Here is a 26,836-nt window from a genome sequence, read left to right as displayed (position 1 = left end):
GTCAGCTAGATGCATTTCCGGTTGACACCATGTGGGGGGCCTGTTGACCAGGAAAATAAGTGAGTGGGGTGGGAGCATCTATAACGTAAATGATTGGGAGGGGTGGAGTGTACACAAATCAGCTCTGTGATCTAGAAACCAGTAATCGTGTGAATCCCTTGTGATTGTAAGCCCGTCGGCAACCGACCCTACGCCACATGAAACTCATGTTGTCCAAATAACTATAATGGTGTAGCACTATGGCTGCCAAGCCACAGAAAAGTTTCCACATGCAACAAAATGCACCATCCCACTTTCTCTACCCTCATCTTAGACCAATATGTTACCTCATAGCAATTGATTTGCCCTCTGCTACTTAAACTGAGTCCATTATGTTATGCAGAGTCATCAGTTGTGTACCATACTTACTTACCTTTGTCGGGCCTTAAGCATGCTAACAAACGTTCAAACAATGTGAGTCGACACACGCATGGACGTAAAAGCGGAGTGTTACTGCACCCTGGATATGTCCGCCGTGCGTATGCACGGTACTTTAAACAAGGCACCGTCTATCGGTCGCGTTAAATGTGTTTTAAGCTCTGCGGTATTGACAGGCGAGCTCCTTCACTCATAAGTGCTATTCATATATCCACAGCATCAGCGGATATGGATCATCACTTGTTTTTTTTTTCCTGCTTTGCATTCTTGTAATGACTGAGCAAATAAAGACAATCGGAGACTAGGAAACCTTAACACACACACACTTAGGTGAGAGTGGATGGCGGTGGGTCGACACGGCTAACAATGGAGGCTAGTTGCGGATCATGTGAGGGGATCAAAGTGTATCATCGTCATCCGGCGGCATGTGGCGGAATGCTACTTCAACTTTGCGTCTTTTTGCTGGGATTGGTTCTAATGGCTTGTAACTGCTGATGTCTACATTTCAAGCTGTTTTTAACTTCCTCACTAAGGCTTACATTAAGTCTTTTCCCCGCACGATATCCAATGAGATGCTATGATGGGGTTGGATGGCATGGAAATTATTGCTATTGCAGTTGTTGTTGGGATGTTTTATTTCGTGCTGAAACAATTCGGGATTTGCGACCCTTTGTCGCAGGAAGGTAAGAGACGTTGACGTTTTTGCTGTCATATACCGACAACTGTATCTTAAAAAAAAAAAAAAATTTGACAAATGGGTCGGGTTTTTTATATAGGGTGCCATTTGTGTCCCCAGTATAAATCAAGCTGTATTTTCACTAAAGTTGAACAAAAACCTATTTTTTGTATATCATCAATTGCCGTCTATTATAAAATCAAGAATAAATGCACCAATTTTTAAATAAAATGTTAGTTAAGTATAATGTTGTCATGGATTTTTGCTATATCCTCAGTGTGTTTCATTCAAATTCAGTTTATAAAACAACTAATATAAGTAGAATAAAATCCAAAATGATTCTTAGGTTTTTTATCGTCCTGGATAAACTGTAATCATGTGTTGTTTTTAAATTAAAAAGATGGATGGATAGATAGATAGATAGATAGATAGATAGATAGATAGATAGATAGATAGATAGATAGATAGATAGATAGATAGATAGATAGATAGATAGATAGATAGATAGATAGATAGATAGATAGATAGATAGATAGATAGATAGATAGATAGATAGATAGATAGATAGATAGATAGATAGATAGATAGATAGATAGATAGATAGATAGATAGATAGATAGATAGATAGATAGATAGATAGATAGATAGATAGATAGATAGATATTTTTCAAAGGCTTCCCGTATGCCCCTGGTGTCTGTCCACTCTGTCAAGTTGTGTTTGTGTCCCTTTAAGAAAATTCCCCATTTATTAATGACATCACTCTTCTGCTATAAAATCACACCAGTGGTGGAAATTTCAACTGTGCTATGCAATTTTTATCTTTTATATAGTTAAAAATCAAATTTTGCTGTTTTATGAAGTACGTTCAGTGTGATTGATCATACCATGTCCACTCTGCTAACGCTATACATCAAAGAAATGAATTGAATCATTTCAAAATTTTATTGTTAAAATTACAGATTTTTCATCAAGTATCCAAGGTCATGTTAGCTGTTATGCTAGCAAAGCTAGGCTAAGTCTAGTATAAGATGTCCACTCTGTTAGTGTCCACACAGTTACAGTGGCATCCTATATACAGTGCCTTGCAAAAGTATTCGGCCCCCTTGAATCTTGCAACCTTTCGCCACATTTCAGGCTTCAAACATAAAGATAAGAAATTTAATTTTTTTGTCAAGAATCAACAACAAGTGGGACACAGTCGTGAAGTGGAACAACATTTATTGGATAATTTAAACTTTTTTAACAAATAAAAAACTGAAAAGTGGGGCGTGCAATATTATTCGGCCCCTTTACTTTCAGTGCAGCAAACTCACTCCAGAAGTTCAGTGAGGATCTCTGAATGATCCAATGTTGTCCTAAATGACCGATGATGATAAATAGAATCTACCTGTGTGTAATCAAGTCTCCGTATAAATGTACCTGCTCTGTGATAGTCTCAGGGTTCTGTTTAAAGTGCAGAGAGCATTATGAAAACCAAGGAACACACCAGGCAGGTCCGAGATACTGTTGTGGAGAAGTTTAAAGCCGGATTTGGATACAAACAGATTTCCCAAGCTTTAAACATCTCAAGGAGCACTGTGCAAGCCATCATATTGAAATGGAAGGAGCATCAGACCACTGCAAATCTACCAAGACCCGGCCGTCCTTCCAAACTTTCTTCTCAAACAAGGAGAAAACTGATCAGAGATGCAGCCAAGAGGCCCATGATCACTCTGGATGAACTGCAGAGATCTACAGCTGAGGTGGGAGAGTCTGTCCATAGGACAACAATCAGTCGTACACTGCACAAATCTGGCCTATATGGAAGAGTGGCAAGAAGAAAGCCATTTCTCAAAGATATCCATAAAAAGTCTCGTTTAAAGTTTGCCACAAGCCTCCTGGGAGACACACCAAACATGTGGAAGAAGGTGCTCTGGTCAGATGAAACCAAAATTGAACTTTTTGGCCACAATGCAAAACGATATGTTTGGCGTAAAAGCAACACAGCTCATCACCCTGAACACACCATCCCCACTGTCAAACATGGTGGTGGCAGCATCATGGTTTGGGCCTGCTTTTTTCAGCAGGGACAGGGAAGATGGTTAAAATTGACGGGAAGATGGATGCAGCCAAATACAGGAACATTCTGGAAGAAAACCTGTTGGTATCTGCACAAGACCTGAGACTGGGACGGAGATTTATCTTCCAACAGGACAATGATCCAAAACATAAAGCCAAATCTACAATGGAATGGTTCAAAAATAAACGTATCCAGGTGTTAGAATGGCCAAGTCAAAGTCCAGACCTGAATCCAATCAAGAATCTGTGGAAAGAGCTGAAGACTGCTGTTCACAAACACTCTCCATCCAACCTCACTGAGCTCCAGCTGTTTTGCAATGAAGAATGGGCAAGAATGTCAGACTCTCGATGTGAAAAACTGATAGAAACATACCCCAAGCGACTTGCAGCTGTAATTGGAGCAAAAGGTGGCGCTACAAAGTATTAACGCAAGGGGGCCGAATAATAGTGCACGCCCCACTTTTCAGTTTTTTATTTGTTAAAAAAGTTAAAATTATCCAATAAATTTTGTTCCACTTCATGATTGTGTCCCACTTGTTGTTGATTCTTGACAAAAAAATAAAATTTTATATCTTTATGTTTGAAGCCTGAAATGTGGCGAAAGGTTGCAAGGTTCAAGGGGGCCGAATACTTTTGCAAGGCACTGTAAAAATAAAAATAAAAGACCCAATTGATTAAAACAAGAAATGAAAAAAAAAAAAAACTTTTAATAATATAATATTTTAAACATAAAATAATTAATTAAAAGATTTTTTAAGTATATTTTTAATTAGCTTTGCAGAGAAAGCCATTCATCCATTCCAGTATCCGAAAATATGGTAATAGTATTCAGTGCAGAAGATAAAGAATATGTGCCTGTGAGTATACCACATCACTAGCTATGTCAAAGCTAGGATGAGGGCTAACTTTAGCACACACAAAAAAAAAAGTCCTCTCTGTTAGTGTCCGCTCTGTTACATTCAAACGGCACCCTATTAAAAAATGACTTAAATATGGTACTCATATAATCCCAAAAAAGTACTACATTAACTTCATTATTTGGTTGTAATATTCTGTGGAAAAACAGCATGACATCAACTTTTTGTAATATTTTAACATTCTCAGTATAGTGCAGTATTACATCATATTGAAGAATGAGGTTAATCAATGTGAAATGTGTTGGGAGTTTTTTTTGTGTGTGTGTTCGTTTGTTTGTTTTTTTAAAATCTCAAATCTCTCCCCTGGTCTTGTCTCTTCCCACTTTCCATTTGTATTGCACTCTGTAAAGATGGTGAGTATGTGTATTCATTAAATTAGTTTGTCACTACACTAGTTTGTCACCAGTGGGCGTCAAATCCATTTGAACTAGGAGGGTTGACAGCGAATCATTCACTGCCAGCCTTCCTAGTTCAAATGGATTCGACGTCTATCGCCCGTCAATGGCATTCAATAAGATGTTTCGGCACCTTTGGCACAATTCTACATTTTCATAGTGGACATTTTGAAATCTAAATATTTTACAGTGTAGAAATTCACTTTGAAAAATACGCAATTTTTTAGGGGAACCATGGGCAGAAAGACTTGCAGTTCTTAAAAGATAAATGTTAGTATGAGTTGTAATGATTTTATATTCAAACCCCTCTTAATGTTTCGTTTTATAAAATTTGAGACATTAGTTTTAAAGTAGGTCGCCATTGTTGTTGACGACACAATGCACTCTGGGCAGTGACGTCACTGGGTAGCGCTGCAGTACTTCCATAGTGTCACTCGTTACATAAACATGTTGTCGGTTCTGCCCTGCAAATTTGAACCCAAGGACAATACTTCCACTTGACATTAGTCATTATTTTCCTTATAAAGCAATCGTGTCTGTGTGGTAAAACCTGAAAGGGAAACACAACTGAAAAGAAAGACCGGCTGGTTTGACCATGGAATTAGAAAACGTGGCTGACTTCAGACAGCAAGCACACAACAATAGCAAGGGGTTGCGTTAAAGGGTTTATTGAACACACACACTCACACACACAAAAAACACAATCGCAAAAAATGGAGACACAAACAGGGTCGGAGAGAGCAGAGCTGGATGAATAAAAGAAAAAAAACTGAGAGAAAACCACAATGAGAGGCAGACAAACAAACAAAAAAACAAGGCAATCATCCAACTAGCAATGAAGGGATATGTAAACCGTCAAATGGCAGCAAGTCAATATCTTGGCAAGCCGCCTAGGATCGGTTCAAAGACACTGCTGATGAGCTTGAATTGAATGCATGTACGACATTGGGAACTCATGCCAGTAGTCTTACTAGCTTCGCTTGCTAGCTAGCACAGCTATTCTCTCCATCACCCCCAGCGTGCATTGTGCGCATAAAACATGGCGCCCTCCGTAGGTCAAAACATGTACTAAATATTATAGATTTTTAAATCAATATCAATTAATATGTGTTTCTAATAACATGTTTTAGTAAAAGAGAATAATTGTGGCTTATTAGAGCCTACAAGTCTTTAAGTCCGAGGTTCCCTTTAAGGAAAAATGTCAGTTTTTGGTGTCACAAATGTTTTTAAACCACAATGCTTGGCACTAATTAACTAAGTAAATTACATCCAAAATGTCCAAAATGAAAGTTAAAAACTGCTCTTAATACTTGCTTAGTTCCATTAAAAACTACAGCGCACTCTCTTCACATCACTTTCCCTACCTTATGTTTGCATCCAGATGGAAAGCATTACCTACTTTTGCCTTCCATCTTTCTCCGGTAGTCTTTCTTTTTCCTTGTTTTTGCTGTTCTTACTGGCATGTCTTCACGTCCCCCCATCCGGCGTGTTTTTTTCCTCCTTTTGCACTCCCTCTGGCAGACAGCAGCGACAGCGACCTCGAACTCTCCATGGTACGTCATCAACCCGAGGGCCTTGAGCAGCTCCAGGCGCAGACTCAGTTCACCAGAAAGGAGCTTCAGTCCCTTTACAGAGGCTTCAAAAATGTAAGAATGTAAAATCACAAATGTTTAACTCTGAGGTTCTTAACCTGACTTTGCATGCATATGTGAAACTTTTAGCAACTGCTTTAACTCCTCTCAGAATGTTCAAAATTCTCAAGTTTGTAATGCAGTTCTGAGTGCTAAGTTTGAGGACTCGCATGATTAATACAATCCACTGCGCTTGCTTCTAATGCACGAGGGGAGTTGCAGGTTTTTAGTGCATTTTAAATAAGGCAAGCTGCAATTAAAGTGATGACCAGGACGACAAGCCTGCTTTGCCAATGCTGTGTAAATACATTTAGGATGCGTGTCATGAGTTGTGGTCTGGAAGTAAAGTCATGCTGCTTACAGTGCTGGCCAAAAGTATTGGCACCCCTGCAATTCTGTCAAATAATGCTCAATTCTCCCAGAAAATGATTGCATTTACAAATGCTTTGGTGGCATAGGGACGATAGGGACATAACACAAGCAACTTTTCAGGATGCTCAAATTGTCCCCACCAACTTTTAAGCAACCTTATTTGCATTATATACAGTGCCTTGCAAAACTATTCGGCCCCCTTGAACCTTGCAACCTTTCGCCACATTTCAGGCTTCAAACATTAAGATATAAAATTTTAATTTTTTGTCAAGAATCAACAACAAGTGGGACACAATCGTGAAGTGGAACAAAATTTATTGGATAATTTAAACTTTTTTAACAAATAAAAAACTGAAAAGTGGGGCGTGCAATATTATTCGGCCCCCTTGCGTTAATACTTTGTAGCGCCACCTTTTGCTCCAATTACAGCTGCAAGTCACTTGGGGTATGTTTCTATCAGTTTTGCACATCGAGAGACTGACATTCTGAAATGTGGCGAAAGGTTGCAAGATTCAAGGGGGGCGAATACTTTTGCAAGGCACTGTAATTACTAGGGTTGTTCCGATCATGTTTTTTTTACTCCCGATCCGATCCCGATCGTTTTAGTTTGAGTATCTGCCGATCCCGATTTTTCCCGATCCGATTGCTTTATTTTAGATTCAATTCCAATCATTCCCGATAATATTTCCCGATCATTTACATTTTGGCGATGCATTAAGAAAAAAATGAATAAAACTCGGACGAATATGTATATACATTCAACATACAGTACATAAGTACTGTATTTGTTTATTATAACAATAAATCCTCAAGATGGAATTTACATTATTAACATTCTTTCTGTGAGAGGGATCCACGCATAGAAAGACTTGTAATTCTTAAAGGAAAAATGTGACTTTGTATATTGTGACTAAATATTGCCATCTAGTGTATTTGTTGAGCTTTCAGTAAATGATACTGTAGCCAAAATGCCCAAATGCATGATGGGAAGTGCACCCATGACTGTGCGTAGTGGTACCAATTGATATATCTTCTCTGCTTTGGGAAATAACATAGGGTGTTAAGAAAAAGATCAATTGCTACCTTTCTTCCCCATATTGCTTCCCAAGATGTTTGTAATCGTAGGGAGAGGGATTGTAAGGCTTTAGCCAATTAAAAAAAGGCTCCAAGGGCTGCCAAAACTTACTCTACTCATATTATGCTGCCATTTAGCTCTATATATAGGGCGGAAAACACAGACAAGACAGAAAAAGCGGTTTCTGCTCTTGCACTCCTCTTTAAAAGAAACTGCTGTATTTTAGGCCAAAACAACTGTTGTGTTTGATAGAACAATATGTCTATATGCTGCCATAGCAGATTCATGGAAAAATAAGCCTCCAAACTATTTTCAATTTGTCCGTTATACCCTGAAAACCCCCGTTTAAAGACGTCGCGCAACCGCTTTTGTTTCAACCTAGCCATAAAAAGAAGGTAAGTAATTATATTTATCATTCAAAATGTCTGTCATTTTTAGCTTAGAATCATTAATTGATGTCTAATATTTAGTTTAAAAAAAAAAAACGACTTTAAAAAATTATTCACTCGCATATTTTAAACTTTTAAACAAATTACGTCACAATGAAAAATTTGGCGTCTGTAAAAAAGTCACGGATATCTACCGCATAACTATCGGTTAATTGGAATTTTTTTCGTTACTGTTGCATTTTCCCCGATATGTTAGATGATAAATAATCGATCCAAACAAAAAAAAATTGAAAAATAACGTTTAAAAGGGTAACCATATGAAAAAGAAAATCTCAACCACTCCTTGTTGTCTGCGATTTCTGCATCGCGACCCTTGTTGTATCACCTAGTTTTACGCATAAATTTTTTTTTAAATCCGGCTGAGGCCATTCACAGGTGTGTCTTGACACTCGGTGATACATGCTACATCAAGTTTTTGGATCGAAACATGGTATGTACGCGATAATATCTCGTTAAAATTGTGGCATCTTTAATTCTGTTCTCGCGTACTCTCGCCGCCAGTTAGGGTTTTGCGGTTTAATTTTTTTTTTTTTTTTAAATGCCTTCCTGTTCAAAATTTTTGTTCCCCCAGAAAATTGAGATTTTAGGCTTTCCAATGATGTATCACACATGCATATCGGACAATTTTGAAATTTGGCCAAATTGGGGGGCTCAGAGCGGAACTTCAAGTCACCTGAGTGTTTTCCGCCATAGGTAAACCGGCGCCAGTACAGATTGAACACCACAATGCGTGAGTGGGCCGTGCAGCGCATGCATTAATTGCGTTAAATATTTTAACGTGATACATTCTTTAAAAATTAATTTCCGCCGTTATTGGGATAAATTTGATAACCCTACCTTAAGCCTAAACTAAAGACTCTGGATAAGTGTAACATATTATGTCTGTAACGTTAAATACAATTAGAAAACGATTTAATTAAAAAATATATATATATTAAAAAAAGACATGGCCGATATTTTTTTGCCGATTCCGATACTTTGAAAATGACGTGATCGGACCCGATCGATCGGCATATTTATATAAAATAAACGCAAACTGCCCGGGTTTTTTTTTTTGCTTTTAACCAAGAATCGAGACTGTTTCACGTTCATATTTATAAAGAATTCGGGGATTTAAGCATTTAATCACAGAATTTTCAACAAAAAAAGCTCTTATTCTGAGATTCCACTCGGTCAGCTTTTTTATTTATCGGCCCCGCGCCCAGTGTCCTGTCAATACATTATGAATTCTATGAGTCAACAATTGTTTTAGATTACACAAGACTCTCAGTTGTCCATTGGTAAGAGTGTGAATTTTTGTTTGTTGATAGTTGTCCTCTGATTGGCTGCAAATAGTCTAGGGTTTACTTGTACTCTAGCAACATCAATAAACTCAGTGCCTTCTTATCTGAACCCAAAAAAACATCTGGACATGTTTTAGTTCAAGAAGCACACATGCAATCAATGAACATAGTAATTCTCTAACCCCCTCGTGTCTTTTAACTAACTTGTTATTGTTATACGTTCCAATTCCCACAAACAGGAATGTCCCAGTGGGCTTGTGGATGAAGAAACCTTTAAGACGATTTACTCACAGTTCTTCCCTCAAGGAGGTAAAAACATTGTTATTAACGTACCGTTTTTTTCGGACTGTAAGTCACTGATTTTTTTGTCCTCTAGAGCGATTTATGTGTGAAATTTAGGGCTGTCAAACAATTAAAAATTTTAACTGAGTTAATTACAGCTTAAAAATTAATCGTAATTAAATTGGCAATTCAAACCACCTATAAAATATGCCATATTTTTCTGTAAATTACTGTTGGAATGGAAAGATAAGACACAAGACGGTTATATACATTCAACATATGGTCCATAAGTACATGTATCTGTTTATTATAACAATAAATCAACAAGATGGCATTAACATTATTAACATTCTGTTGAAGCGATCCATGGATAAAAAGACTTGTAGTTCTTAAAAGATAAATGTTCCCACACGTTATATAAATTTTACATTAAAACCCCTCTTAATGTTTTCGTTTGAATACAATTTGTAACATTTTCATTCAAAAAATAAACTAGTAGCTCGCCATTGTTGATGTCAATAATTACACAATGCACATGTGGTGCTGAAACCCATAAAATCAGTCGCACCCAAGCGCCAGCAGAGGGCGACAAAACACCGAAAAACACAAGTAACAAGTGGACATTACACAGTGCTGTCATTTTAATCTGTTTGAGCGGGGCATGTTCGATAAATGCGTCAAATATTTTAACGTGATTAATTTAATAAATTTATTACTGCCCGTTAACGCGATCATTTTGACAGCCCTAGTGAAAATTATTAGCAGATTATTATGTCATTTCACATGTTATTTTCACACTAAACCGCAAAAGGGCGCTAAAAAGGGCGCTCGAGGCCTGTGTTTCAACATTGGCAGTAACTTACAAAAAAAAAATAAAAACAACTGTGAAAGGCTAAACAAAATGGCACCAAAAAAAAAAAAAATCATTCTGCAAATTACAAGCTGCAAGTAGTGAGATACGCAGCCGCAAACGGTAGCCGAGCAGCAGAAAGAAAGTTTGGAGTTAGCGAAAAACTTGTAAGGGACAGGCAAAGGTTACTCTTACTGAAATGAAGAAAATAAAAAAAGGTTATCGTGGGCTAAAAGGCAGGTAGCCACAGCTAGAGGAATTAGTTCTAAATAACTCTTAATAAATCTTAATACTTATGTTCCATTAAAATACCAGGCATGTTCTCATTGTTAATGCGTCACGTAATGTTAGCATAACGTACAGTCTCTGACAAGTCTTGTCGCTTATCCATTTTGTAGAAACAATTGCTAATAACCTGACTTTTAATTATTCAATTGGTTTCAGAAATGGCTCATATGAAAACTAAGAGCCTCCCAAATGATGTTAAATGTACAAAAATATATTTGTTTCACAGAAAAAAAGATTTATCATTTAATGAAGACATAAAGGTCAAATTTTGGCAAGACAAACGTTTTCTTGCCTACAACAAGTAGTGTGAAAATTGAACAAAAAAATGTACTTCAAATACAAAAATATGTTACATAACATAAGCGAATTAAGTAGTGGTGCTGTGAGATCCAAATTTAATATTTTGTATGACTTCCATGGGCTTAAAGGACTGCATCCATGCGGCTCGGCAAGGATTCATACAATTTATTGATGACGTCATCCGGAACATCAAAGAAAGCAGTCTTGCATGCCTCCCAGAGTTCATCAACATTCTTGGGTTTCGTCCTCCATGCTTCCTCTTTCATCCTACCCCAGACATGCTCAATGATGTTCATGTCTGGTGACTGGGCTGGCCAGTGCTGGAGGATCTTGATTGAAGTATGCGATGGAGCACCATCCTGCTGCAGAATTTGTCCCTTTTTATGGTTAGGAATGTAAGAGGCAGCTAAGATTTGTTAATGTTTCATACTATTTATGTTGGCATCCACCCTGCCAATCTCTCGCACACCCCCATACTGGATGTAACCCCAGACCATGATTTTGCCACCAGCAAACTTCACTGTTTTGTGGCAAAAGGTGGATTTTTCAGATGAATCTTCCATTGAATTACACCACAGTTGCCTTAAATATTGCAGAAGACCTACTGGAGCCCACATGGATTCACTCAGAAACAGATGGAAACATTAATATGTTTTGGGATTAAAGTTTAGGAATTTTACAGATGAAAACAGTTTGAGTAAACATCAACTAAAATTAGAGGAAGACAAATTTTGAAATGACTAAAATATGACTAAGACTAATAAGTGTTATCGTCCAAAAGACTGAGACGAAAATTAAAAGGGCTGCCAAAAACAACATTGGTAATTGAGATGAATTGTTTGTGCGTCTTCACATCTTTTCTTTTGCACTTCAGATGCCACAATGTACGCACATTTCCTCTTCAACGCCTTTGACATGGACAGAAGCGGAGCCATCCGATTTGAGGTACGAGTTCACAGGCAATTACCGCTCAAGTCATTATTCAATTCGATTTTTTTGGTGAAAAACATCAGTTATATTACTTTGACAGGACTTTGTGCTGGGCTTATCCGTACTGCTTCGAGGTTCGGTGACGGAGAAGCTACGCTGGGCCTTCAATCTTTATGACATCAACAAGGATGGCTACATCACGAAGGAGGTTGATGCAACGAAAACACATTTGGAGTTTTGGAATTGAAAAAAATCTCGTATAGAGAAGACACTAAGTATTTAAGTTGTGATTGCAGTCTTCTTTACCAAAGATGTGGCTAGAAAGCTTAAAAAATGTCAGGACAAAGCAGGGGCGTCACGAGATTTTAAGAATTTGGGGGGCTTAGCCCCCAGGAGATGAACAGGCTGTAAGTGAACGTAGCGTTATATGGCGGAAAACACTCAGGTGACTTCCGTTCCACTCTGAGACCCTCAATTTGACCAACTTTCAAAATTGTTCGAAATGCATGTGTGATACATCATTGGAAAGCTTAAAATCTCAATTTTCTGGGGGAACAAAAATTTTGAACAGGAAGGCATTTTTTGAAAAAAAAAAAAATTTTTTTTTTTTACACAGCAAAACCCTAATTAGAGGCGAGAGCACGCCAGAGCAGAATTAAAGACGCCACAATTTTAACTAGATATTATCGCGTACTTATTATCACCTAGGTTCAATCCAAAAACTCCATGTAGCATGTATCACCGAGTGTCAAGACACAGGTGTGAATGGCCACAGCCGGATTTTTTAAAAATTTTATGGGTGAAACATGGTGATATAACAAGGGTCACAATGCAGAAATCGCAGACAACAAGGAGTGGTTGAGATTTTCTTTTTCATATAGTTACCCTTTTAAACGTTATTTTTCAATTGTTTTTGTTTGGATCGATTATTTATCATGTAACATATCGGGGGAAATGCGACAGTAACAAAAAAAATACAATTAAGCGATAGTTATGAGGTAGATATCTGTGACTTTTTTACAGATGCCAAATTTTTCATTGTGACGTAATTCGTATAAAAGTTTAAAATATGTGAGTGAATAATTTTTTTAAGTTGTTTTTTTTTTTCAAACTAAAATTTAGACATCAATTAATGACTCCAAGCTAAAAATGACAGACCTTTTGAATAATAAATATAATTACTTACCTTCTTTTTATGGCTAGGTTGAAACAAAAGCGGTTGCACGACGTCTGTAAACTGGTGTTTTCAGGGTAAAACGGACAAATTAAAAATAGTTCGGAGGCTTAGTGCGCCATAAATCTGCTATGGCAGCATATAGACATATTGTTCTATCAAACACAACAGTTCTTTTGGCTTAAAATACAGCAGTTTATTTTAAAGAGGGGTGCAAGAGCTTTTTCAGTCTTGTCTGTGTTTTCCGCAGTATATATATATATCTATATATGTATATATATATATATATATATATATATATATATATATATATATATATATATATATATATATATATATATATATATATATATATATATATATATATATATATTAGGGCTGTCAAAATTATCGCGTTAACGGGCGTTAATTAATTTTTTTAATTAATCACGTTAAAATATTTGACGCAATTAACGCATGCAATGAATGACCCGCTCGCATATTGCCTCAAACAGATTACAATGAGGCCGTTTATGGACATTAAGAGTGAAGAGAATGCCACCGGCCGCTTGGGGGCAGCGCCGTTCCATACTCATTTTATTTCCTCTAAACGTGGGAGAATTAGTAGTTGTGAGACGTTTATGCTGTATTCACAATGCAATGCAAATTGCTATTTGTGCTCCACACATATTTCAGTAAGTTTTCTTTCTTTTAGTGGCAATTATGTGTCTCTTGTTGTATTTTGGGTAAGATATGTACAGATACAGTGGGGAGAACAAATATTTGATACACTGCCAATGGGTTTTTCCCAAATACTTGTTCTCCCCACTGTATATGTTATACAGTAAAGGCGAGTGGACACAGGTGTTCTTTGGACCGTGCCGTTTATTGGCATAAGCTTCGGCAACTGCTTCACAACAAACATAAATGTCGTTTAGTGAAAGCACAACAAAAATAATATTCCTATCTCTCTCCAAAAAAAAAAATAATGTTCACAAAAAGAAAAGCACTTCAGTCTATAGTAATGAGGCCCTATTCTGACACACAGTTAAACAACACTGCAAAATGAACTGGCATTCCATATCAAAATAGCTATGCAAAATACACGTAAAACTTTTCACTATATTTTTATTATTGTTATTTTTATTCTTCTTATTATTATATTAACTCTACTTTTGATTGAAAATTTTACAAATTTTATTAAAACAAAAACATGAAGAGGGGTTTTAATATAAAATTACTATAACTTGTAACTATAACATTTATCGTTTAAGAACTACAAGTCTTTCTATCCGTGGATCACTTTAACAGAAAGAATGTTAATAATGCCATTTGTGGATTTATTGTTACAATAAATACAGTACTGATGTACAGTATGTTGTATGTATATATCCGTCGTGTGTCTTATCTTTCCATTCCAACAATAATTTACATAAAAATATGGCATATTTTATAGATGGTTTGAATTGCGATTAATTACGATTAATTTTTAAGCTCTAATTAACTCGATTAAAAATGTTAATCGTTTGACAGCCCTAATATATATATATATATATATATATATATATATATATATATATATATATATATATATATATATATATATACTGTATATGTGTGAGTGTGTGTGTGTGTAATCATAGAAGCTAATGCCATGACTTTCGCTCATAACGCAGTAATTGTTTGCTCCCAAATATTTGTAAATCGCACAAATTACATTTTAGGCACATATGTGACAACAATTTAATTTCAAACCTTGAAAAATACTACTATTTTCTTGATTTCTAGTTTTTTATGTGTGTGTGTGTATGCTATATATAATCATCTTCTTCAATCCGTAGTATCCTCAAAGTAGCCACACTCTGCTCAGAGGACTTTTTCGCACACTCTTGCCATTTGGGGTTGGGGCCTTCATTTGTGTTGCATTGAATGAGGTGTGTCCAAACTTTTGGCCCATACTGTACGTGAATGAGCTCAGCTCCTGTACTCATCTATGTGTAAAATGAGAAACACAACTGATGCCCCAGATTCGAAGAAAGTCACCCCAAAGATAGTTTTTTTAAAAAATAAATAAATAAAAAAAATTTTAAAAAGACCTAACTCTATAAACAACCTGGACCTTCACAATGTATTTCAGACTAACTAGCTAGCAGTAGCTAAGTAGCAGTGTTATTTTAGAGCTGGGATGTAACTTTTGAACGCAAAACAAAAAAATATAAGACGTGCGCAGAGATTGTAGTGTGGAAGTTTTGATTTGTCAAACACGGAGCATTTGGTTTATTAGTTACATGGGACTTTCTGCTGTGGTAGCTGGGGGTTGGAGCTAACTAACTGTTACTCCCAGCAGTGATAAATAATCACTTTCTTGAAATCCCTCTTACGTCCATCCTTCATCCATCTATTCACGTTCACGCTCTACTGTGGCCGTCAGAGGTAGTGCCGGTACGAGCAAGTCACAGGTTAAAGTGCGTCTGGCACCAAAAAGCATATTTATTTCACGCGCGGTGTTTTATGATCCTGAATGAAATGGACCGCTTGGATTTGCGTGGTAGCGATCATTTTATATATTCAATTTTTGAATCCCGCGCCATGAAAATGAGTGACTTCCGGCCCCAGTCTCGGGTTTAGGATGAATACGAATTTGACGTCACCCGGGTCAGCATCTCACAATACAGCATTGCTTTATAGCATGCAGATGGACTGCGGATTCCTCTGATTTTGCGGATTAATTCGGTTATTTTTCGCATCACGCCACCCAAACGGCGTCAGAAAATTTTTGCCGCACCAGGGAGAGGCTGCAGAAAATTGTTGCCGCACCAGGGAGAGGCGTGTTAGCCTTTTTGGGTTTCAAAAGGTTCCCGTTCACCAAGGATATTGGCCAAAACAAGCCCTACTACTGTGGGACTATTGGACTAACGAAGAAGTGAGTAAACATCGTATTATGTCAAATACTGGGATCATGGCACACGTTTTAATACGGAGGTGGCTTGCATTCTGTGGCTGATTGTCCACCGAGAATATCACTCGGCCGATGACCGCCGACTTGTTTGCACACCCCCCTCTATACTCGGCTTATTGCACTCTTCGTGTGCCCAGTGTTCTTTTAAATTTTCAACACCATCAGAAATTGCAACTTTGTGTTAAAAATGGCCGCGAATGCAGCGATTACAAAGTAAACACTACAAACTGACATGTAGAAAAGTTCTCCTCAGACACATCCTGCCGTATTAGCTGCACAACAACTGCATGCCGCTCTCTGTTTACGTCTTCGCCGTGTAGTAAAGCATTATTTTACGGCATATTCCTGTTGACCATGTGGCAGCTACGCACTCCTCCGACGTCGGCCGGTGTGTCCGGCGGTACTTTCCAGCTGCTTCCCCACCGAACTCTCTTGTCCGTAGCAGGGGGAACGAGCTGTAACTTGCTCACCACCGGGCGGGTTGCCGATCGGCGATGGCAATCGACAATTCTGCCGCCGTGTGACATGAGGGCAAGTTTTGTGTGATTTTTCGCTTCGAAAAGTGAAAATAACACTTTGAGACGTCACTAGGTTTGGGATACCATGTCGGCTAGCTGTCACGCCTCTTGGTTTGTTTACATTCTCCGAAGCCGGGGCAGGGAAATGACAAAAGCCTGACTAACTACGGTGGCATAAAATATCGTACAGGAGGTGTGACAGTATAAGTGAAGCCGACAGTTTTGACCATTATGGAGTAATTTTGCCATGTTGTACTAAATAAATGCATTTTTATTATTTCATATTCCATTTAGCACAAGACTGTTATCTGTCATGACCATACAATTTATTTAGCAATTGGGGGAAAATACTTCGATAAAAAGAATATCTTGTAAAAATATTGGAGTAGAGAGACTGAAACAATGACATTTTGCGGCTCTCTTCGTTGCATTTTCCTCGTTCTGAATAATTCCCCCTCAATGGGCTGAATTCAAAATCAGATGAAACCATGACACTCCCGATGTCATCCTCCTGTAGGGGACGCTAGAGCCCTATAATGGTAGGCATGGCTAAACGGCGGATTAAAAGACTCATTTCTCGTCATCTGCGCTTTCCCAAATTGTTGTATATAGTCGAATCGTCTCAAAATATGATTCTAATTTACATAATAATGCTATTTAAGACTTTTTTTTAATCCTGTCGCACGCACTTTAAACTAATAGTCTGGCAACTTCATAGTAAATATGGCAGGGTTTTTTTTTTTTTTTTAGGGGGGGCTTGAGAGGCCTCATGATGCCAGTGGGACAAAGCATAATTTGCAGTATTAAAAGCTATATTTGGAATTAATCAGAGTTTAAATGGTAGTAAATGTGTGCTTACTTCAATTTAACGTTTTCACCTTGATGGCGAGGTCAAAGGTCACAGAGGTCAGAAAAGGGATGTTCGGGATTTGATTATGATCAAATTTGCAGGATATGTTTTTAATATAAAACGGGACATTTAAATTTTGTGGTAAAGAAGTTAAAGGTCAGTGACCTTGCTATCAAATATGGTGATGCTTTGAGTTTGGCTGCTTAGGCAGAGATATGCTGCTCTCGATGATAGTTCCATTTTATGAACTGGGAAACTCAGACAATTGAAAAACATTTAGGCGCACTCAGTGATAATTGAACATAAGAGGAAATCTGGGCACTGACATTAAAATTTCCAAATTATGTGGTTTGTCTTATCTCTGCGATGCTAACATTTTTAATGTTCTGACTCCGTAGAGGAAGACCTAATGCCTTTTTGTGATATCTTATCGTGTTTTTCTCATTCCTCACAGGACATGTTGGCAATAATGACGTCCATCTATGACATGATGGGCAGGTACACCTTACCCAGCGTACGAGAAGATTCCCCCTATGAACATGTGGAGAAATTCTTTCAGGTACTTTGTTCAGACAAATCTTTGTTTATAAAGGGAACCACGGACAAATAGACTTGTAGTTCTTAAAAGATAAATGTTAGTATGAGTTATAGTAATTTGATATTCAAACCCCTCTTAATGTTTTTGATTTTATAAAATTTGAAAAATTTTTAACTAATAGGTCGCCATTGTTGTTGACGACGCAATGCACTCTGGGTGGTGACATCACTGGGCAGCGCTGCCGTACTTCCAAAGTGTCACTCGTTAGCAACATAAACATGTCTTCAGTTCTGCCCTTTCAATTTAAATCTGAATGGAAAAGTGATGAGCAGGAAAGCACTGTCGATATTTCACAAAACGAGCAGCAAAAGCAACTCGAAACTGCAATTTCTGGAGAAATTACTCTGGGTCTTTGCTCTGTGGTGATACAGATCTTAGCCCCGCCCAGGTTGGCTTGGGGACATTTCGGGGCCAATATCAGGTCACTTCCTGTTGATTTGGGGACGTTTTTTTTTTTCGCCATTGAAAATGAATGGGAAAAAATGTGTACGTCCATGGACGTCAATGGCAGCACCTTCTATAAGCGTCAGTGGAATCGGGGACATTTGTGGGAAACGTCGTATTGATATCTGGTCATTTCCTGTTGATCTGGAGAATTTTTATTTTGCCTTTGAAAATGTATGGGGAAATTTTTGGATGTCCATGGACTTCAATGATATCGACTTACATACGCGTCAATGGAATCCAAGTACATTAGCATCAACAGAATGAAAAAACATGATTAAATGCCATTGGAAATGAATGGAGAGTTTGGATATCCATGGACGTCAATGGCAGCACCCTCCATAAGTGTCAATGGATTCGAGGACATTTGCGGGACACGTCCTGTTGATATATGATCATTTCCTGTTGATTTGGGGACATTTTTTTTTTTAATCCATTGAAAATGAATGGGATTTAATTTGGATGTCCATGGACATCAATGGCTGCACCCTCCATAAGCATCAATGATTCGGGGACAATTAGGGGGACAAGTCCTATTAATATCTGGTCATTTCATGTTGATTTGGGGACATTTTTTTTTACCCATTGAAAATGAATGGTAAACAATTTGGATGTCCATGGACGTCAATAGTAGCACCCTCCATAAGCATCAATGGATTCGGGGACATTTGGGGGACACGTCCTGTTGATATCTGGTCATTTCCTGTTGATTTGGGGACATTTTTTTACCCATTGAAAAACAATGGGAAAAAATTAGGATGTTCATGGCCATCAATGGCATCGACTCACAGATGCGTCATTGGAAGTACATTAGCATCAACAAGTTTGACATACATGGCCGTCAATGGAGACACAAAATGGGTCCGTTAGAGTAGGTTGGGTGCAACTACAAACGAAGGAATATACAAACTGTCAAATGGCAGCAAGTCAATATCTCGGCAAGCCGCCGAGGATCGGTTTAAAGAAACTGCTGATGAGCTGGAATTCGATGCAGGTACGACGTTGGAAACTCATCTCACATCTATGTAACAAAACAATCTGACCAGCAGCAGAATGTGACAAAATCATTCCAGTCGTCATACTAGCTTCGTTTGCTAGCTAGCACAGCTATTCTCCCAGTCCAGTCCAACCGCGTCATCACCCCCAGCGTGCATTGCGTGCATAAAACATGGCACCCTCTGTAGGTCAAAACATGTACTAAATATTATAGATTTTTAAATCAATGGCAATAATGTGTTCCTAATGGCATATTTTAGTAAAAGCCTGCAAGTCTTTAAGCCTGAGGTTCCGTTGAATAAATTCATGAATACAACCACCCGCGACTTTCCAGAAAATGGATCGGAACCGGGACGGAGTGGTGACCATTGACGAATTCATAGAAACCTGCCAAAAGGTAATAGACGTCATCATTTGGATGAGTGTGCGTTACATTTACTTGTTTCTTATGTGTTTGGAACAGGATGAGAGTATTATGTCATCAATGCAACTATTTGAGAACGTCATCTAACTTCAGGAAGAAGGACTGCAAACGTCTCAGCCTAATGTAAACCTTAGAAATCACTGTAGGGTTTTGTTTTTTTTAAATACTGTAATTCCTTATACAGATGTAATGAACAGCAAGCCGCTGATGTGGATCCCGATCGCAGATTCTGAAACCAGGAATAGTGAATACTGTATGTTTGTATTTAATAAAAAGAAGTGAAACCAAAGGAGCACGCCAAAAAAAAAAAAAAAGCAAAGTACCGTATTTTTCAGACTATAAGTCGCATTTTTCTGCAAAAATCTAGGTCGTCACATCTCTCTCCTCTTGTCTTATATTGCTTAGTATCGAACTTCATTTCTACAGTAATGTAACAGGAAATATATCATTAGCCTTAAAAATATTGAAAATGTTCGTTTTGGCCTTTGTTGTCCAGGGGCGGAGCTTAAAAAATGTTTATGGGTTGGTGAGAGGGAGGCAGCAACTTTTTGAGGGTGGCAAATATTTTTATGGCTGTATAATACATCATCAATTCATTGGACGATAATACGATATTCTGTGACGATTCAATTCAAAGGCCTTCAATTGATTTAATACAAAATGATGAAGACAATTAACACGATCAGTTCCAATTTACATAAAGCAATATAGAAAATACTCATCAGTTTTGATGTGTGACAAATTAGTTGATTTTTTTTTTTTTTTTTTTTTTTTACGAAACGGCATACTGAAAATGATCATTTTGCATTTTGATTGCGTAACATTCAATTTTGCTTAATAAGTTGATATATTGATCCATATCGATAAATTATTGTCGATATATTGATCCATATTGATTAATTGTTGCACCCCAGTGTCAACATTTGGCAGATGTGTACACATATTTGCTAAGAAATCGTGTGTAGACACTACAAAAAGTGACATTTGCAAACTGATATAGAAACTTTTATTTATATTATATATAATTTTATATAGTATGTATATACCTATACTATACTTTAGGGGTGGGAACCTCAGGGCACCTCACGATACGATACGATTCGCGATACAAGGCTCACGATAACGATTATATCACGATACAGCGATTATCGATATATTGGTCGGAAATTGGATACATGACATTCTACGATACAACTGTTGAAACGAAAAAAGAAAAAAAAAAGATATTTAAAAATAGAAAAAATACTGTAAGTCATTTATTAAACAGTGACACCTTTTCTGTGCAACATTACTGTAAAATATAAATCTACTGCAAATTGTGCCCCTGCACATATAGAGGAAACCAACCACGACCACTGATATCGCTTGGAGAGATCATGATGAATGGCACCCTTAATTTCTTTAAAGTTTTAAATCTTTAAAAAAAAAAGTAAATAAAAAGTGCCGTAGGTGTCAGCAGTTGAGCTTGGAGTGGGGCAATGATAAAATTGGTGGGTCTTTTCTTCGTATATGACCTTTGTTGCTTGGTTTGAGCACTTCTTCAGCATTTAAGATGTCAGACTTGCTCAGTCAGTCTTCCTCACCTTAAAAACAACAAAATAAAACAAAAAATATTAGCTACTTCATAGCGTTTGAGTTGAAATCCTGATTTTTTTTTTTTTTTTTGTGTTGGAAGTATTGAATTAAAAAAAATATGAATTGAATGTATAGAAATTAAAAATTCAATAATTACCTATTTTTAATATGTAGGCTACATCAATAATTACCTATTTTTAATATGTAGGCTACATTAATTATCATGCACATCACTTTATATATCTTGGAACCTATTCAAACCATTTTTATAGCTTATTGTATCAAAATGACAGTAATAACAGTTTGTGTAGTAAACTGGATGGAAATTGGTTCTCAAATCGGTAAATTCATGTGGGCTTGTTCGATATTCATTTTCATCCAGTTTAGGGTCCTGGTTCATTTTATATCATTCAACACCAAATGTCATCAAAATAATACATGTAAATTAAAAAGTCAATTACATTGCAAAACTTTCTTACCTCAAGTGATGAAAGCGAAGCTCACAAACTCCAGCGTCCACTACGTCACCAGCTCCCAGTGAAACTTATTTTTCTTAGACAATTCTTGCATACAGCAAAGTCCTTGTTCACCTTACTTCCTTTCTTGTTGGTGTAAAATCTAAAGTGTGTCCCCATGTGTGATTTGTAGCAATATTTTTCTCATTTTTTCCTCCACCGTTCTCACGGAGCTTTATTTTTTCAACCCACTTGGAGCTTCCTCTCTTCTTCTCTAGACAACTTGTGCGCACTTTACCCTCACCGCTACTCCCGAGCGCCCCTAGTGGACCACCAAGGAATTGCTCAACAAACATTGAGCAGTTTACAGCATCCATACTCCTTTGTATGGCCAATATGTTAAATAAAAGTATCGATTCTTGGCGGGAGCATATCGATAACCCATCGGGTTGCAAAATATCGCGATATATCGCTGTATCGAGATATTGTCACACTCTTACTATACTTACTAGTACTATACTCATACTATAATATACACAACCCCTAGCAAAAGGTATGGAATCACAAGTCTCGGACGAGCACTCACTCAGACATTTTATCATGTAGAACAAACTCGGATAAAAAGCTTGAAAAAAATAATAGAATTAGTTCAAAGGTGCAACTCTTTAGCATTCAGAAACTCTAAAAGAAATGAATAGAAAACATTGTGGTGGTCAGTAAATGTTACTTTTATAGAGTAAGTGCAGGGAAATATGGAATCACTCCATTCTGATGGAAAAAAATATGGAATCATGAGAAACAAACAAAGAAATAACAATCAAAACACATCTCTAGTTTTTAGTAGCGCCACCTCTGGCTTTTATGACAACTTGCAGTCTCTGAGGCATGGACTTCATGAGTATTCTTCATCAATTTGGTGCCAACTCTCTTTGATTGCAGTTGCCAGATCATCCTTGGAGGTCGGAGCCTTGCTGTGGACCTTTTTTTTTTTTTTCAATTTCCACCACAGGTTTTCAATAGGGTTGAGATCTGAGGTATTTGCAGGCCATGACATTGACTGGATGAGTCTTTCTCCAAGGAATGTTTCAACAGTTTGAGCTCTGTGGCATGATGCAATGTCATCTTGGAACATGACAAATATATTTTCAGTTGAAGGGATAAGAAAGCTGTCTAAAATTTCAATGTAAACTTGTGCATTTATTGAAGATTTAATCACAGCCATCTCCCCAGTGCCTTTGCCTAACATGCAGCCCCATATCATCATGGACTGAGGGAATTTCGATGTTTTCTTCAGGCAGTCATGTTTGTAAATCTCACTGGAACAGCACCAAACCAAAGTTCCAGCATCATCACCTTGTCAAGAGTCAAGAATCTGCATTGGACAAGGTGACAATAACACTTGCTGAATGAAACTAAAATAAAAATGAAATCAGTTTCATCTTCTATAACAGTAATTCAAATTTGTGTTCATAAAGAGCTGCTGATACAGCAATAACAATCCACAGTTCCACACAAACAATTAGCAAGTATCAGTTAGCGTTCACACATTAGGGCTGCAGCTATCAATTATTTAAGTAATCGATTAATCTATTAATTAGTTTGAATAATCAAGTAATCGGATTAGGAGCATTTAATGCATTGCAAATCAATTTTAGGAGATGTAAAACAAAGGCTTGCTAATATTGCTCTTTCAAAAGAGCATTGAATGGGAATACAAAACAAAATTCCCAAGTGTTTTTTTCAAACTATGCAGAATTGCACTTTCATTTCACAAGAGCAATAAATGCATTTAAAAATCCATTTATATACCTGAACTTTGCCTCAAACAGTATAAAAAAAATTCATGAATGAGAATCGAAGTACAACATCAGAACAATTGGTTAACTTGCAGAGCAAAAGTCTGCTTGCTTAAATGCTATAAAACGCTTTTTTTTTTTTTTTTTTTACAATTATCTTAACAAATCCTTCAAACCTATTCCCACAAAAAAAAAAAAATGTACCTCTAAACTTAGCTTATGTTGGTCTTAACAGGGAGCAGCTGGATTCAGACATGTGAAATGAGTTATGTCATATTCACTGTCACCACTTGAGGGCAGTGTAGCCACTCAAATCTAAAGTAAATGCAAACACCTTCAAAACAAACCATTGCAACGGCACTTTAATTAAACGAATCCTCGAAGCAGCAAAATGTGATTCGAAGCTTTTTCTGATCGAATTACTCGAGTTAATCGATTAATCGTTGCAGCACTACCACACATCATTAAAAATAATCTGATAAACTCGGTCCATATATTCGACCGCAATTGACAACGCACAATAAACACAAAAAGCTTCCTGCACGAAAATAACAGCATACAACACAAAACAAGAGTGAACGATATTTTTTTTTTTAAAAAAACACTGGAGGCAAAATGGCGGACAAGACTCCGGCGTCGTAAAGTCGAAATCACTTATGTCCATTACGTCGTAACCCGGGGACTATCTGTATACTCTTTTATATCATTATTATTGATTATAAGGATACTCTCTTGCACCACTACTTAATTGATGTAAGTAAATGTCAAATTAAAATTTTTATCGGTGCCAACTGTGGTGGCGATTGAAGTGTCACGCCTATCTTTTAGGGTGGCAGTGCCTCTCCATGCCATCCTGGTGGATCCGCCCCTGCTTGAGTCCTGGAGAGATGCATGAAAAATTGCCAAATTTTTTAAATGTTCAAAAGGTTTCCCTTGCAAGATAAAAACCTGTGGCTAAAAACGCAATAAAACAGATCTTTGTGCAGCCTATGTCAGTTGATTCACATGGTTAAATACTGCGAACAAAAGTGTATCTGTTTCAAGTTTTCCCTTAAAGGGAACACAATATTGAGCAATGCTCCAAGGACCCCGAAAATGTGACAATGCTTTGTGATTTCATTGGACAGAAATGTCTGTTAACAATTATCTCTGTTGTTCGACACCCGCTGGACTCTTGCGTTCTCGTGCAAAACACTCCGTGCAAACACAGCACTGGTTCATTAAGTCGTTGCCGTCTGCCGCGTTGTCTGGGATGAATCACAGGCCCTGAAGCCATTTATGCCATCTCTTAATCAGACTATAAAGAAACCACATGCCAAGCAACCAGCTAGTGGTTTTTACTGTAAATGGGTTAGACAGAGGATATGGACTTGGAAGTGAATAAACCACTGTATACTTTTTTGTGATGTTGACAAAAATCACCAAAACTGTTCAAACCTATAAATCAACTATCACACTGAATTTGGCATAAATGAAGTCCAATGTTTCTTGTCTCGTGGTTCAAACATGTTTTCTTAAGTTGTATGTACCATAATTTTCAGACTATAAACCTCTACTTTTTTCCCTCATTTTGAATCCTGCGGCATATAATCCAGTGTGGTTTATTTGTTCATTTATTTGGGTTAATAGGTAACACTTTCTTTGACAGTGGTGTCAAAAGACTGCCATAAGACCATCATAATTAGAACATGACATTATCATGGGCATTAATGACATTTGAATTGTCACTATCTCCGTTTATGTCTAGCTTGGATCTTTACATCCATTCAAAAGTGAGATAATTTGGCCGATCACACACATTGCCATCCGTCATGAGAATTCATTAATGCCCATGGCAGTGTCATGTCATAATTATAATAGTCTTATGACAGGCTAATGGAACCACTGTCAAATAAAGTGTTACCAAAGACCATAACTAGCAAATAATGAAACAACTGGAACAGTAACTAAAGAAATAATTAGCACAAAACATGAATTTTTATTGTCATTTACATCTGTGACGCCACAAAGCATGTTAGGAGGCATGTTGGATGACAATTGTGTTGACAGAAGGTGGCAGCAGAGGTTGACCGTCTCCCCCGAGCCCTGAAACTAACAAATAACTGACTAACTGCATGGAATTTGTTGAAATCAATTCCACCGACTAATTAAACCCCCGCTAATTCCAAGATTAAGCCTAATGTCAAAATTCTGAACTTCGGGTTAGGGTTTAGGGTTGAACAGCATAGCTGTTCATACACGTCAGTCCAGAAAACCTTAGTGCATGTGACTCGAGACCAAAACTGAAAGAACTATGAGCAGTTACCATGGAAACGAACACGGCGCGAGAACCTATGTAACATTTTCTATTCGTTAATGACTGCAATATTCATAATTCTACATACCCTGTGAGGCAATAACAAAATAACACACACATATGTGCAATAGAGGTTAGATCAGGCCTAAAAAAATCCAGCCCGACCCGACACGGCCCGCTGGTATTGAAGCCCGACCAGGCCCAAGCCCGATCAATCAATTTTTTGGGGAGTGACGCGGGAAAAAAAAATGCAGCAGCAGCAATTTATTTTCATTTCTTCGAGTTGGCAGAAAAAACGCAAGTTTTCTTAATGTTTAAATAGTCTACATATTTTTATGATCATTATAAAAGCATTTACACAGCGAAATAACGCGGGGAAAGTTTAATATTAAAAAAAAAAAACTTTGGGTTTTCCAGACACACAGAGGAGAAGATTCATAAGGATCACATTTCTGTTGCCTTTGTGTGCATAAATAAAAGTGTCCTTCGTAACGAATTCTCAGTTGGCAGAAAAAAAGCGCAACTTTGTTCATGTTTAAATAGTCTACATATTTTTATGATCATTATAAAAGCATTTACATAACCAACTAACACCGGGAAAGTTTAATTTTTTTTGTTTTTTAAATGCGGTTTTGCAGACACACAGAGGAGAAGATTCAAAAGGATTACATTTGTGTTGCCTTTGTGTGCATAAATAAAAGTGTCTTTCATAACGAATTCTCAGTCCGCAAAAAAACACAAGTTGTTTTAATGTTTAAATAGTCTACATATTTTTATGATCATTATAAAAGCATTTACACAACGAAATAACGCTGGGCAAGTTTAATATAAAAAAAAAAAAACATGCG

General features: G+C 37.3%; 1 protein-coding gene across 7 annotated transcripts in view; it reads left to right on the top strand.

Annotated features, from left to right (window-relative positions):
* Positions 1 to 25,269, top strand: part of LOC130905943 (calsenilin-like) — a 39,642-nt gene extending 14,373 nt beyond the window's left edge. For 2 of the 7 annotated variants that reach the window (XM_057819758.1, XM_057819759.1), the window contains exons 3-9: positions 5,990 to 6,110; positions 9,514 to 9,583; positions 11,869 to 11,939; positions 12,025 to 12,132; positions 17,859 to 17,963; positions 19,777 to 19,839; positions 19,906 to 25,269. In XM_057819758.1, coding sequence (XP_057675741.1) covers positions 5,990 to 6,110; positions 9,514 to 9,583; positions 11,869 to 11,939; positions 12,025 to 12,132; positions 17,859 to 17,963; positions 19,777 to 19,839; positions 19,906 to 19,953 — 586 coding nt within the window. In that variant the 3' untranslated portion in view covers positions 19,954 to 25,269. Of the gene's footprint in view, positions 1 to 661; positions 1,101 to 5,985; positions 6,111 to 9,513; positions 9,584 to 11,868; positions 11,940 to 12,024; positions 12,133 to 17,858; positions 17,964 to 19,776; positions 19,840 to 19,905 lie in introns of those variants that run through there. The other 5 variants (XM_057819756.1, XM_057819753.1, XM_057819755.1 and 2 more) reach the window with 4 other exon arrangements.
* Positions 25,270 to 26,836: the final 1,567 nt, after the last annotated feature.

The sequence above is a fragment of the Corythoichthys intestinalis genome, chromosome 17 (genome assembly GCF_030265065.1).
Source record: "Corythoichthys intestinalis isolate RoL2023-P3 chromosome 17, ASM3026506v1, whole genome shotgun sequence".
Taxonomy (NCBI): Eukaryota; Metazoa; Chordata; class Actinopteri; order Syngnathiformes; family Syngnathidae; genus Corythoichthys; species Corythoichthys intestinalis.
The sequence above is the reverse complement of the archived record's forward strand: the minus strand, read 5'-3'. Positions and strand labels throughout refer to the sequence as shown.